Below are 14749 nucleotides of genomic sequence, written 5' to 3' on the forward strand. Positions count from 1 at the left end.
GATTCTGACTCCAGTGTCGATGGCGATGATGCAAAATTGCAGCCTAAAATGGCTAAAGCCATCCGCTACATGATTATAGCAATGAAGGATGTATTGCACATATCAGAGGTAAACCCTGTCCCTGACAAGAGGGTTTATATGTTTGGGGAGAAAAAGCAAGCGGTGACTTTTCCCCCTTCACATGAGTTAAATGAGTTATGTGAAAAAGCGTGGGATTCTCCTGATAGGAAAGTGCTGATTTCCAAAAGGTTACTTATGGCGTACCCTTTCCAGCCAACGGACAGGATGCGCTGGGAATCCTCCCCTAGGTTAGACAAAGCTTTGACACGCTTATCTAAGAAGGTGGCCCTGCCGTCACAGGATACGGCCTCCCTAAAGGATCCTGCGGATAGGAAGCAGGAAGGTATCACGAAGTCTGTTTATACACATTCAGGTACTCTACTGAGGCCGGCAATTGCGTCAGCCTGGATGTGTAGTGCTGTAGCAGTATGGACAGATACTCTGTCTGAGGAACTGGATACCTTGGACAAGGATACTATTTTGCTAACCCTGGGGCATATAAAAGACGCTGTCCTATATATGAGGGATGCCCAGAGGGACATTTGCCTACTGGGCTCTAGAATAAATGCAATGTCGGTTTCTGCCAGAAGGGTCCTGTGGACTCGGCAATGGACAGGTGATGCCGACTCTAAAAAGCACATGGAGGTTTTACCCAATAAGGGTGAGGAGTTGTTTGGGGACGGTCTCTCGGACCTAGTTTCCACAGCTACGGCTGGGAAGTCAAATTTTTTGCCATATGTTCCCTCACAACCTAAGAAAGCACCGTATTACCAAATGCAGTCCTTTCGATCACAAAAAAGCAAGAAAGTCAGAGGTGCATCCTTTCTTGCCAGAGGCAGGGGTAGAGGAAAGAAGCTGCACCATACAGCTAGTTCCCAGGAACAGAAGTCCTCCCCGGCTTCCACTAAATCCACCGCATGACGCTGGGGCTCCACAGGTGGAGCCGGGAGCGGTGGGGGCGCGTCTCCGAAATTTCAGCCACCAGTGGGTTCGCTCACAGGTGGATCCCTGGGCTATACAGATTGTGTCTCAGGGATACAAGCTGGAATTCGAAGTGATGCCCCCTCTCCGTTACCTCAAATCGGCCCTGCCAGCTTCCCCCATGGAAAGGGAGGTAATGTTAGCGGCAATTCAGAAGTTATATCTCCAGCAGGTGGTGGTAAAGGTTCCCCTCCTTCAACAGGGAAGGGGTTACTATTCCACAATGTTTGTGGTACCGAAACCGGACGGTTCGGTCAGACCCATATTGAATTTAAAGTCCCTGAACATTTATCTGAAAAGATTCAAGTTCAAAATGGAATCGCTCAGAGCGGTCATTGCAAGCCTGGAAGAAGGGGATTTTATGGTGTCTCTGGACATCAAGGATGCTTACTTGCATGTCCCCATTTATCCACCTCATCAGGAGTACCTCAGATTTGTGGTACAGGACTGTCATTACCAATTCCAGACGTTGCCGTTTGGTCTGTCCACGGCACCGAGAATATTTACCAAGGTAATGGCGGAAATGATGGTGCTCCTTCGAAAAGCAAGGAGTCACAATTATCCCATACTTGGACGATCTCCTCATAAAGGCGAGGTCCAGAGAGCAGTTGCTGATCAGCGAGGTGTTGCACTCTCAGGAGGTGTTGCACTCTCAGGAGGTGTTGCAACAGCACGGCTGGATTCTGAATATCCCAAAGTCGCAGCTGATTCCTACGACGCGTCTGCCCTTTCTGGGCATGATTCTGGACACAGACCAGAAGAAGGTGTTTCTCCCGGCGGAGAAGGCTCAGGAGCTCGTGACTCTAGTCAGAGACCTCTTAAAACCAAAACAGGTGTCGGTGCATCACTGCACGCGAGTCCTGGGAAAGATGGTGGCGTCATACGAAGCCATTCCCTTCGGCAGGTTCCTTGCGAGGATCTTTCAGTGGGATCTGTTGGACAAGTGGTCCGGATCGCATCTTCAGTGTCTCTTCTGTGGTGGTTGCAGAGTGCTCACCTTCTCGAGGGCCGCAGGTTCGGCTTACAGGACTGGGTCCTGGTGACCACGGATGCAAGCCTCCGAGGGTGGGGGGCAGTCACTCAGGGAAGAAACTTCCAAGGGTTGTGGTCAAGTCAGGAGGCTTGTCTGCACATCAATATCCTGGAACTAAGGGCCATATAGAACGCCCTGAGTCAAGCGGAGCCTCTGCTTCGCAACCAACCGGTGCTGATTCAGTCAGACAACATCACCGCGGTGGCTCATGTAAACTGCCAGGGCGGCACAAGAAGCAGGGTGGCGATGGCGGAAGCCACCAGGATTCTTCGTTGGGCGGAGAATCACGTGCAAGCACTGTCAGCAGTGTTCATTCCGGGAGTGGACAACTGGGAAGCAGACTTCCTCAGCAGGCACGACCTCCACCCGGGAGAGTGGGGACTTCATCAAGAAGTCTTCACGCAGATTACAAATCGATGGGAACTGCCACAGGTGGACATGATGGCATCCCGCCTCAACAAAAAGCTAAAAAGGTATTGCGCCAGGTCAAGGGACCCTCAGGCGATAGCTGTGGACGCACTAGTCACACCGTGGGTGTTCCAGTTGGTCTATGTATTTCCTCCTCTTCCTCTCATACTCAAGGTGCTGAGAATCGTAAGAAAAAGAGGAGTGAGAACAATACTCATTGTTCCGGATTGGCCAAGAAGAACTTGGTACCCGGATCTGCAAGAAATGCTCACAGAGGACCCATGGCCTCTGCCTCTCAGACAGGACCTGTTGCAACAGGGGCCTTGTCTGTTCCAAGACTTACCGCGGCTGCGTTTGACGGCATGGCGGTTGAACGCCGGATCCTAGCGGAAAAAGGCATCCCAGATGAAGTTATTCCTACGCTAATAAAGGCTAGGAAGGACGTGACAGCAAAACACTATCACCGTATATGGCGAAATTATGTTGCTTGGTGTGAGGCCAGGAAGGCCCCTACAGAGGAATTCCAGCTGGGCCGGTTCCTGCACTTCCTACAGTCAGGAGTGACTTTGGGCTTGAAATTGGGGTCCATAAAGGTCCAGATTTCAGCCCTATCCATTTTCTTTCAAAAAGAACTGGCTTCTCTTCCTGAGGTTCAGACGTTTGTTAAGGGAGTGCTGCATATTCATCCCCCTTTTGTGCCACCAGTGGCACCTTGGGATCTCAACGTGGTGTTGGGTTTCCTGAGATCCCACTGGTTTGACCCACTTAAGACCGTGGAGCTAAAGTATCTCACGTGGTAAGTGGTCATGCTATTGGCCTTAGCTTCGGCTAGGCGTGTGTCAGAATTGGCGGCTTTGTCATATAAAAGCCCCTATCTGGTTTTCCATATGGACAGGGCAGAATTACGGACTCGTCCACAATTTCTGCCGAAGGTGGTGTCATCTTTTCATTTGAACCAACCTATTGTAGTGCCTGCGGCTACTCGTGACTTGGAGGATTCCAAGTTGCTTGATGTAGTCAGGGCTTTGAAGATTTATGTGGCCAGAACGGCTGGAGTCAGGAAAACTGACTCGCTGTTTATCCTGTATGCATCCAACAAGCTGGGTGCTCCTGCTTCAAAGCAAACTATTGCTCGCTGGATCTGTAACACGATTCAGCAGGCTCATTCTGCGGTGGGATTGCCGCATCCAAAATCAGTAAAAGCCCATTCCACAAGGAAAGTGGGCTCTTCTTGGGCGGCTGCCCGAGGGGTCTCGGCATTACAGCTTTGCCGAGCAGCTACTTGGTCAGGTTCAAATACCTTTGCAAAATTCTACAAGTTTGATACCCTGGCTGAGGAGGACCTTGTGTTTGCCCATTCGGTGCTGCAGAGTCATCCGCACTCTCCCGCCCGTTTGGGAGCTTTGGTATAATCCCCATGGTCCTTACGGAGTCCCCAGCATCCACTAGGACGTTAGAGAAAATAAGATTTTACTCACCGGTAAATCTATTTCTCGTAGTCCGTAGTGGATGCTGGGCGCCCGTCCCAAGTGCGGACTTCTTCTGCAATACTTGTATATAGTTATTGCTTAATAAAGGGTTATGTTATGTTGGCATCCGTTTCTTTGATGCTCTGTTGTTGTTCATACTGTTAACTGGGTATAGTTATCACAAGTTATACTGTGTGATTGGTGTGGCTGGTATGAGTCTTACCCTGGATTCCAAAATCCTTTCCTTGTAATGTCAGCTCTTCCGGGCACAGTTTCCTTAACTGAGGTCTGGAGGAGGGGCATAGAGGGAGGAGCCAGTGCACACCAGTAGTATTAATTCTTTTTAGAGTGCCCAGTCTCCTGCGGAGCCCGTCTATTCCCCATGGTCCTTACGGAGTCCCCAGCATCCACTACGGACTACGAGAAATAGATTTACCGGTGAGTAAAATCTTATTTTTAGTTAGGGAGAAGGATCCCTGCTCTCAAGGTGCATACACACTTGCCGAGAGAGTAAACGATGTTGCTCATTTTCACCCTTCCTGAAAATTGACTTTCTCGGCAAGTGTGTATGCTGCCGAGTGATGCGCGGCTCCACGGGTCGTTAATGACCCTCGCTGTCGGCCATGCATGTGTAGCTCAATTTGGACTGTCGTCCAAAAGCTGCATGCCCGACTGCTGCGTGACGTCACTGATATGGTCGTCTCAGTGTGTATGCCCTGCCGCTGACCGCCCCACCAGGAAAGGAGACACACTAGGCGACGTCACTCATGGAGCACATAGCCTAGTGTAAACCCACCTTTACTAAATGTTAATCTTTGTGATTAGAGCATTTGACTTACTGTAAATGACCTTTGTGCGATTATTCGGATTGTCAGATGAAAATCATTAGATATATTAGGGGCTCACAAGCGTTTTACCGGCTGTTTTGTTCCCCAGGTACGATAACCACAGAGATGCCTTATTAAAAGGAGGTGTAGATGGAGAGTACCAGGATGACAGCCTGGACCTAGTCCAGTATTTCACGGTCACCTGCTACTCCGGATATGGCGATGATGACAAGGTAACAGCTACCGGGGCCTTGGTGTCATTTTTTTTATTTTTATTTATTTTTCGCCACCAAAAAAAATACAGAAGGTTTGACGGTGTTCCATTGTATGTCCTTTTAGAGGTAGAACTGGCTTTGTTTTGAACATAGAACCAGTTTTCTATCTGTAACTGTTTGCTATATACACTGTCTAGCCCATTTATAACTTGCAATCCCTGCCGTTTTCTGGGTCCAGGTGCTTGCAGTCCCAGTCTAGTGTGTAAGGTGAAATTGACAGTGCAGCGCTTTCCAAAGCTGACACTGCTGCACTGGATTTATTATGGGACATTAGTCAGTACAGAACACACCTTGTTTGTATTGCATATATAATTGCCCCTTAAAATACAGCGGGTACAACCCACGAAGATGCGTCGCTTCATTAATGGGGGCACAGTGTTTTGCTGCTATTAAATCGCTTTAGTTCTAGCTGTACACAGTCGTAAGCACCAAATGACCAAGGATTGTTTAACACCTTTTATAGTTTGCATATAGCTTTTAGGATTGCTGCGTGGCAAGTTGCCTTATTGTGTTCATTTTAGCAATGTGCACTTAATCAGTAAGGAGGGCATATTTTAATTTTGAAGGCTAAAAGCTTTAGACATGATGTATTGCTATTGTAGCTGTATCAATACATCATGTACAATATTAAACCCTTCAAAATTAAAATATGCCGTCCTCACTGATTAGGTGCAGGGTGCTAGAATGAACACGAGTCTAACTCAATAACTAGTTCTGCATCTGATAATTGGTTTATGCTAAGAACAGTGGTATTGGTTTGTTATAGGTGCAACGAGTGCTCTCATCCAGTAGAAGCACAGCACCTATAAGCATGGATCTTTTCCCCACTGCTACTTATCTTTTATACACATACTGCAAAATCCTTGTTTGGGGAGTCGCAACTTGTGCATTTATGCAATACTATTTTTGCGTGATGTATATTATGATAAATTGTGGTTTGTAGCATCATTTTAATGAACATGTTTACACATTTAAGTGTTTTATGATCTCTCATAAGATGTCCATTATACTTTGCCATATTACACATTTTGTATATTTGTGCAGGTTGAGAGGATAATGTGGAACGACAAAAAAAGAGACTCCTCCAAATAAGCCTTGTATTAATGGGAAACCAGTATTGATGCAGCTTAAAGGGGATTGCCTACCTCTTTAAATTGGTAGGCGTTGGTGATACTCTGTGCTCAGTTGGCTAATGCCCCCCCTGGTCCTGTGTTTCAGGGATTCTATGCAGTTTACCGGCATGTCTTTGATCTGATTGTGAAAGAAGAACTGGAAAGCAAGATTAACAATGGGAAAGAGGAGTACCCAACGTTTGGGAACTCCCAGAGCGACTACGATACGGTACAGTGTTCACTTCACACTTTGTATGTGGGCATCACTGTGACAAAAACATACACACTACATCTTATTCCGAACACATGGGCAGGACTACAGACCCCTATGCTGCTACAACAGCGTCCACTCCCCTGGGAAGGCTTGCCAGTATAACATTGCTGCACGGTTTTTCATTTATTCCACCACATTGGCATTCACGAGATCAGGCACTGATGTTTGGCTACAGGCCTGGCTTGCAGTCCTTTGGGTGTTCATTAATGTTGAGAAGGTTCACGATCAGGCCAGTAGAGTTCTGCTGCACCATACTTTTTTGATGTAGCTACCTGTAGTACCTCCAGGTTACAAGTGTATTCACAACACTTTGTTTAAAAAGTTTATTTAGTGCTGATTGAAAACTTCATCCAGTAAATTTAGCAGGCTCACCATCAAGCCCAGGTTAGAGACATGATCCGTAGAATAAAAGTCAGGTGCAACTACTGAGAGCATCAGTGTTCAAACAACCATGAGGAAATTTAAATGCAGTTTACACGTGGTTAGTGTGATGATGACATCAACAGAGTCTTGTGAAAGTCCCCGTTTCCATGGAGGCGAAACACATTGATGTCATCACACCAATAACAAGTACCTGCTCTTGTGTTGCTCACTGCTGGTAGCCCCCCTCCAGCCACAGAAATGCTGCTGGATTATCTTTCTTCCCAATGAGGAAAGCTGCTGTTCCTCTGCAAAGACCAGCACCAAGAGGGAATAAATCTTGTGCAGCTGCTACATGGGCATAAATTGTCGTGACTCCATTAAAGAGGGAATTCCCTAATACTTTATGGCATAACGGGCATAGACCTATATATGTGTGTATTTATCTCTCTCTCTCTGCCTGTCTGTGTCTCTCTCTCTCTCTCTCTCTCTCTCTCTCTCTCTCTCTCTCTCTCTCTCTCTCTCTCTCTCTCTCTCTCTCTCTCGCTGGGTGTAGCTCCCCTATTTGAATAATGGACTGCTCTGCAACTGCCACTGGCAAGGAAGTTCAGCCTTAGGGCTGAAACACACTACACTGCTTTTGCCTGCCGGGAAAAAGCCGGGCGGCTTTTTCCCGTGCCGGCATTGTAGTTAACAGTGTGAGGGCTAGGGTGCCTTCACACTGCACGGCCCCGGCCCGGCTGCCGGGTTGCAGCCGGGTCTCACCACTGGAAGGTCGGGCGGCCGCCGGGCCGTCTTTGCAGCCAGTGAACCGTGTGTGTGAAGGGGAGCTTTCACACACAACGGTTTTTTCGGAAGCCGTGTCTGATGCTGCACATGCGCACAGCATCACACACGGCTTAAAGCCGTCCTGTGTGCGAGACTCTGCCGGTTTCTCCCGGATGGCAAAAAGCCGGACAAACTTTGTCCGGCTATTTGCCATCCGGGAGAAACCGGCCAGTGTGTTACAGCCCTTACAGTTCAGGAGATTTTGTGATGAGTCAGTGGTATTTGCCTTTCTCTAACGTCCTAAGTGGATGCTGGGGACTCCGTAAGGACCAGGGGGGGGGGGGGGGGGGGTAGCGGCTCCGCAGGAGACTGGGCACATCTAAAGAAAGCTTTAGGATTATCTGGTGTGCACTGGCTCCTCCCCCCATGACCCTCCTCCAAGCCTCAGTTAGATCTTTGTGCCCGAACGAGAAGGGTGCACACTAGGGGCTCTCCTGAGCTTCTTAGTGAAAGTTTTAGTTTAGGTTTTTTATTTTCAGTGAGACCTGCTGGCAACAGGCTCACTGCATCGAGGGACTAAGGGGAGAAGAAGTGAACTCACCTGCGTGCAGAGTGGATTGGGCTTCTTAGGCTACTGGACATTAGCTCCAGAGGGACGATCACAGGCCCAGCCATGGATGGGTCCCAGAGCCGCGCCGCCGGCCCCTTTACAGAGCCAGAAGGCAGAAGAGGTCCGGAAAATCGGCGGCAGAAGACGTCCTGTCTTCAACAAGGTAGCGCACAGCACTGCAGCTGTGCGCCATTGCTCCTCAGCACACTTCACACTTCGGTCACTGAGGGTGCAGGGCGCTAGGGGGGGGCGCCCTGAGCAGCAATAAAAACACCTTGGCTGGCGAAAATACATCACATATAGCCCCCAGGGCTATATGGATGAATTTTAACCCCTGCCAGAATCCATAAAAAAGCAGGAGAAAAGTCCGCGAAAAAGGGGCGGAGCCTATCTCCTCAGCACACTGGCGCCATTTTCCCTCACAGCTCCGTTGGAGGGAAGCTCCCCTGGCTCTCCCCTGCAGTCACTACACTACAGAAAGGGTTAAAAAAGAGAGGGGGGGGGCACTAATTACGCGCAGTATCAAAGATACAGCAGCTATAAGGGGAAAAACACTTATATAAGGTTATCCCTGTGTATATATATATAGCGCTCTGGTGTGTGCTGGCAAACTCTCCCTCTGTCTCCCCAAAGGGCTAGTGGGGTCCTGTCCTCTATCAGAGCATTCCCTGTGTGTGTGCTGTATGTCGGTACGTTTGTGTCGACATGTATGAGGAGAAAAATGATGTGGAGACGGAGCAGATTGCCTGTAATACTGATGTCACCCCCTAGGGGGTCGACACCTGAGTGGATGAACTGTTGGAAGGAATTACGTGACAGTGTCAGCTCTGTATAAAAGACAGTGGTTGACATGAGACAGCCGGCTACTCAGCTTGTGCCTGTCCAGACGTCTCATAGGCCGTCAGGGGCTCTAAAGCGCCCGTTACCTCAGATGGCAGATATAGACGCCGACACGGATACTGACTCCAGTGTCGACGGTGAAGAGACAAATGTGACTTCCAGTAGGGCCACACGTTACATGATTGAGGCAATGAAAAATGTTTTACACATTTCTGATAATACGAGTACCACCAAAAAGGGGTATTATGTTCGGTGAGGAAAAACTACCTGTAGTTTTCCTGAATCTGAGAAATTAAATGAGGTGTGTGATGATGCGTGGTTTTCCCCCGATAACAACTGATAATTTCTAAAATGTTATTGGCATTATATCCTTTCCCGCCAGAGGTTAGGGTGCGTTGGGAAACACCCCCTAGGGTGGATAAAGCGCTCACACGCTTGTAAGGGCTCTACCCTCTCCTGAGATGGCCGCCCTTAAGGATCCTGCTGATAGAAAGCAGGAGGGTATCCTAAAATGTATTTACACACATACTGGTGTTATACTGCGACCAGCAATCGCCTCAGCCTGGATGTGCAGTGCTGGGTTGGCGTGGTCGGATTCCCTGACTGAAAATATTGATACCCTAGATAGGGACAGTATATTTAGCCTATAGAGCATTTAAAAGATGCATTTCTATATATGCGTGATGCACAGCGGAATATTTGCCGACTGGCATCAAGTCTAAGTGCGTTGTCCATTTCTACCAGTAGAGGGTTATGGACACGTCAGTGGTCAGGTGATGCGTATTCCAAACGGCATTTGGAAGTATTGCCTTAGTAAGGGGAGGAGTTATTTGGGGTCGGTCTTTCAGACCTGGTGGCCACGGCAACAGCTGGGAAATCCACGTTTGTACCCCAGGTCGCCTCTCAACATGAGAAGACGCCGTATTATCAGGCGCAGTCTTTTCGTGGACAAGCGGGCAAAAGGTTCCTCATTTCTGCCCCGTGACAGAGGGAGAGGAAAAAGGCTGCAGAAATCAGCCAGTTCCCAGGAACAGAAACCCTCTCCCGCCTCTGCCAAGCCCTCAGTATGACGCTGGGGCTTTACAAGCAGAATCAGGCACGGTGGGGGGCCCGTCTCAATGAATTTCAGCGCGCAGTGGGCTCACTCGCAAGTAGACCCCTGGATCCTTCAGGTGATATCTCAGGGGTACAAATTAGAATTCGAGACGTCTCCCCCTCGCCGTTTCCTAAAGTCGGCTTTACCGATGTCTCCTTCTGACAGGGAGACCGTTTTGGAAGCCATTCACAAGCTGTATTCCCAGCAGGTGATAATCAAGGTACCCCTCCTGCAACAGGGAACGGGGTATTATTCCACACTGTTGTGGTACCGAAGCCGGACGGCTCGGTGAGACCGATTCTAAATCTAAAATCTTTGAACACTTACATACAGAGGTTCAAATTCAAGATTGAGTCACTCAGAGCAGTGATTGCGAACCTGGAAGAAGGGGACTACATGATGTCTCGGGAAATCAAGGATGCTTACCTTCATGTCAAAATTTACCCTTCTCACCAAGGGTACCTCAGGTTTATGGTACAGAACTGTCACTATCAGTTCAGACGCTGCCGTATGGATGGTCCACGGCACCCCGGGTCTTTACCAAGGTAATGGCCGAAATGATGATATTCCTTCGAAGGAAGGGAATTTTAGTTATCCCTTACTTGGACGATTCCCTGATAAGGGTAAGATCCAGGGAACAGTTGGAGGTCGGTGTAGCACTATCTCAGGTAGTGTTGCGGCAGCACGATTGGATTCTCAATATTCCAAAATCGCAGCTGGTTCAGACGACTTGTCTTCTGTTCCTAGGGATGATCCTGGACACAGTCCAGAAAAAGGTGTTTCTCCCGGAGGAGAAAGCCAGGGAGTTATCCGAGCTAGTCAGGAACCTCCTAAAACCGAGCCAAGTCTCAGTGCATCAATGCACAAGGGTTCTGGGTAAAATGGTGGCTTCCTACGAAGCAATCCCATTCGGCAGATTCCACGCAAGAACTTTCCAGTGGGACCTGCTGGACAAATGGTCCGGGTCGCATCTTCAGATGCATCAGCGGATAACCCTGTCACCAAGGACAAGGGTGTCCCTCCTGTGGTGGTTGCAGAGTGCTCATCTTCTAGAGGGCCGCAGATTCGGCATTCAGGACTGGGTCCTGGTGACCACGGATGCCAGCCTGCGAGGCTGGGGAGCAGTCACACAGGGAAGGAATATCCAGGGCTTATGGTCAAGCCTGGAGACATCACTTCACATAAATATCCTGAAGCTAAGGGCCATTTACAATGCTCTAAGCTTAGCAAGACCTCTGCTTCAAGGTCAGCCGGTGTTGATCCAGTCGGACAACATCACGGCAGTCACCCACGTAAACAGACAGGGTGGCACAAGAAGCAGGAGGGCAATGGCAGAAGCTGCAAGGATTCTTCGCTGGGCGGAAAATCATGTGATAGCACTGTCAGCAGTATTCATTCCGGGAGTGGACAACTGGGAAGCAGACTTCCTCAGCACGACCTCCACCCGGGAGAGTGGGGACTTCACCCAGAAGTCTTCCACATGATTATAAACCGTTGGGAAAAACTCGACAGGTATTGCGCCAGGTCAAGGGACCCTCAGGCAATAGCTGTAGACGCTCTGGTAACACCGTGGGTGTACCAGTCAGTGTATGTGTTCCCTCCTCTGCCTCTCATACCCAAGGTACTGAGATTGATAAGATGGAGAGGAGTAAGCACTATATTCGTGGCTCCGGATTGGCCAAGAAGGACTTGGTAACCGGAACTTCAAGAGATGCTCACGGAGGATCCGTGGCCTCTACCTCTAAGAAGGGACCTGCTCCAGCAAGGACCCTGTCTGTTCCAAGACTTACCGCGGCTGCGTTTGACGGCATGGCGGTTGAACGCCGGATCCTGAAGGAAAAAAAGGCATTCCGGATGAAGTCATCCCTATCCTGATCAAAGCCAGGAAGGATGTAACCGCAAAACATTATCGCCGCATTTGGGGAAAATATGTTGCGTGGTGCGAGGCCAGTAAGGCCCGACGGAGGAAATTCAACTGGGTCGATTCCTACATTTCCTGCAAACAGGAGTGTCTATGGGCCTGAAATTGGGGTCCATTAAGGTTCAAATTTCGGCCCTGTCAATTTTCTTCCAAAAAGAACTAGCTTCAGTCCCTGAAGTTCAGACGTTTGTAAAAGGGGTACTGCATATACAGCCTCCTTTTGTGCCTCCAGTGGCACTTTGGGATCTCAATGTAGTTTTTGGGTTCCAAAAGTCACATTGGTTTGAACCACTTAAATCTGTGGAGTTAAAATATCTCACATGGAAAGTGGTCATGCTGTTGGCCCTGGCCTGGGTCAGGCGCGTGTCAGAATTGGCGGCTTTATCCTGTAAAAGCCCTTATCTGATTTTCCATTCGGACAGGGCGGAATTGAGGACTCGTCCTCAGTTTCTCCCTAAGGTGGTTTCAGCGTTTCACCTGAACCAACCTATTGTGGTGCCTGCGGCTACTAGGGACTTGGAGGACTCCAAGTTGCTAGACGTTGTCAGGGCCCTGAAAATATATGTTTCCAGGACGGCTGGAGTCAGGAAATCTGACTCGCTGTTTATCCTGTATGCACCCAACAAGCTGGGTGCTCCTGCTTCTAAGCAGACTATTGCTCGTTGGATTTGTAGTACAATTCAGCTTGCACATTCTGTGGCAGGCCTGCCACAGCCAAAAATCTGTAAATGCCCACTCCACAAGGAAGGTGGGCTCATCTTGGGCGGCTGCCCGAGGGGTCTCGGCTTTACAACTTTGCCGAGCAGCTACTTGGTCAGGAGCAAATACGTTTGTAAAATTCTACAAAATTGATACCCTGGCTGAGGAGGACCTGGAGTTCTCTCATTTGGTGCTGCAGAGTCATCCGCACTCTCCTGCCCGTTTGGGAGCTTTGGTATAATCCCCATGGTCCTTACGGAGTCCCCAGCATCCACTTAGGACGTTAGAGAAAATAAGAATTTACTTACCGATAATTCTATTTCTCGTAGTCCGTAGTGGATGCTGGGCGCCCATCCCAAGTGCGGATTGTCTGCAATACTGGTACATAGTTATTGTTACCAAAAAATCGGGTTATTGCTGTAGTGAGCCATCTTTTCTAGAGGCTCCTCTGTTATCATGCTGTTAACTGGGTTCAGATCACAAGTTGTACGGTGTGATTGGTGTGGCTGGTATGAGTCTTACCCGGGATTCAAAATCCTTCCTTATTGTGTACGCTCGTCCGGGCACAGTATCCTAACTGAGGCTGGGAGGAGGGTCATAGGGGGAGGAGCCAGTGCACACCAGATAATCCTAAAGCTTTCTTTAGATGTGCCCAGTCTCCTGCGGAGCCGCTACCCCCCCCCCCCCCCCCTGGTCCTTACGGAGTCCCCAGCATCCACTACGGACTACGAGAAATAGAATTATCGGTAAGTAAATTCTTATTTTTTAAGTACTCAACCAACATATTTCCAGTCAGGAGAGGATAGAGTCTCCATTATCGGAGGTTAACCTGTCATTTGAACTAAACATTGCCGAACCTCTCAGAGAGCAATAGGAGGAAAGGCGAGATAGATATTTTGACTCTTAAGTGCATTAAAGGAAAGCTTGATAGTTGGCAGCTGCTTATCTGCTGTGTAAAGGGTATTGACAGCTCTCTGTGACCTTAAGTGTTGTGCGAAACTGTTTACCTTTTTACCTCAAAGGAGGAGCCCTCAGGAGAGCGAGAAGCTTAGTAAGGAAACCTAGGCTCCTTTGGAATAGTGTCGGCCTATCCCTGCAATCCTTACATATTTAACATACAGTGGGCAGAGCTTGGACTGTCGTCCCAGCAGTTACAGCACTGAGCAGGGCAGCATCAGAGGCAGGACCGGGCAGAGAAGGAGGCGGATTATTCTCCTCAGTGCCAGCATTTTGACAGCATCAATCCGGGAAAGGCCCGCCCGGAGGTGCAGCCTGACAAAGATTGGCATTATACTTGAACTTCTGTGGCGAAGCACGGGTATTCAGCTAATATATATGTTATTTGATATTGCTGCTACTTTTTAAACCGTAAAGAGCATTATTTTATTACGTTGAGCTTCATTATTTACTATTTGATCCCTTAGTACTGATCCAGTGCACTTTTTCTTTTCTTTTTCTATTGTTCTTGGGGTTAATTGCAATTAGCCACGATAATTTTTCGACCGATGAAAACAGCCTGATTTTTTTATTTTTATTTTTGACTGCTTGTCATTTTTGGGCTATCCAATTATAGACTGTTATCAGCTGAAAAAAGGGACCTGCTATCGTGCGATAACACATGGGATCCGGGATAAGTTCCCGATCCCATGTATTATCGCGGCTCCGAGGACTGCTTGTTGTGGATTATGCTCTGGCACCGAAGCATAATTCCCGATAAGTGCCGGCTATTGGGGCTAATTGGATAGCTCCCGGCGAACCTATTAGCAGTGGTAAACTACCACTGCTAACTTGATACCAGCCTTTGTGTTAACCTATTTACTTTTCTCTGACGTCCTAGTGGATGCTGGGAACTCCGTAAGGACCATGGGGAATAGCGGCTCCGCAGGAGTCTGGGCACAACTAAAAGAAAGCTTTTAGACTACCTGGTGTGCACTGGCTCCTCCCACTATGACCCTCCTCCAAGCCTCAGTTAGATTTTTGTGCCCGGCCGAGCTGGATGCACACTAGGGGCTCTCC

General features: G+C 48.7%; 1 protein-coding gene across 1 annotated transcript in view; it reads left to right on the forward strand.

The window, feature by feature from the left end:
- DNAJC21 (DnaJ heat shock protein family (Hsp40) member C21) overlaps positions 1-14749 on the forward strand; it is a 37587-nt gene that overhangs the window by 8776 nt on the left and 14062 nt on the right. Inside the window, exons 3-4 of the mRNA XM_063960688.1 lie at positions 4888-5011; positions 6272-6394. Coding sequence (XP_063816758.1) covers positions 4888-5011; positions 6272-6394 — 247 coding nt within the window. The remainder of the gene's footprint in view (positions 1-4887; positions 5012-6271; positions 6395-14749) is intronic.

This window comes from Pseudophryne corroboree, chromosome 1 (assembly GCF_028390025.1).
Source record: "Pseudophryne corroboree isolate aPseCor3 chromosome 1, aPseCor3.hap2, whole genome shotgun sequence".
Lineage (NCBI taxonomy): Eukaryota > Metazoa > Chordata > Amphibia > Anura > Myobatrachidae > Pseudophryne > Pseudophryne corroboree.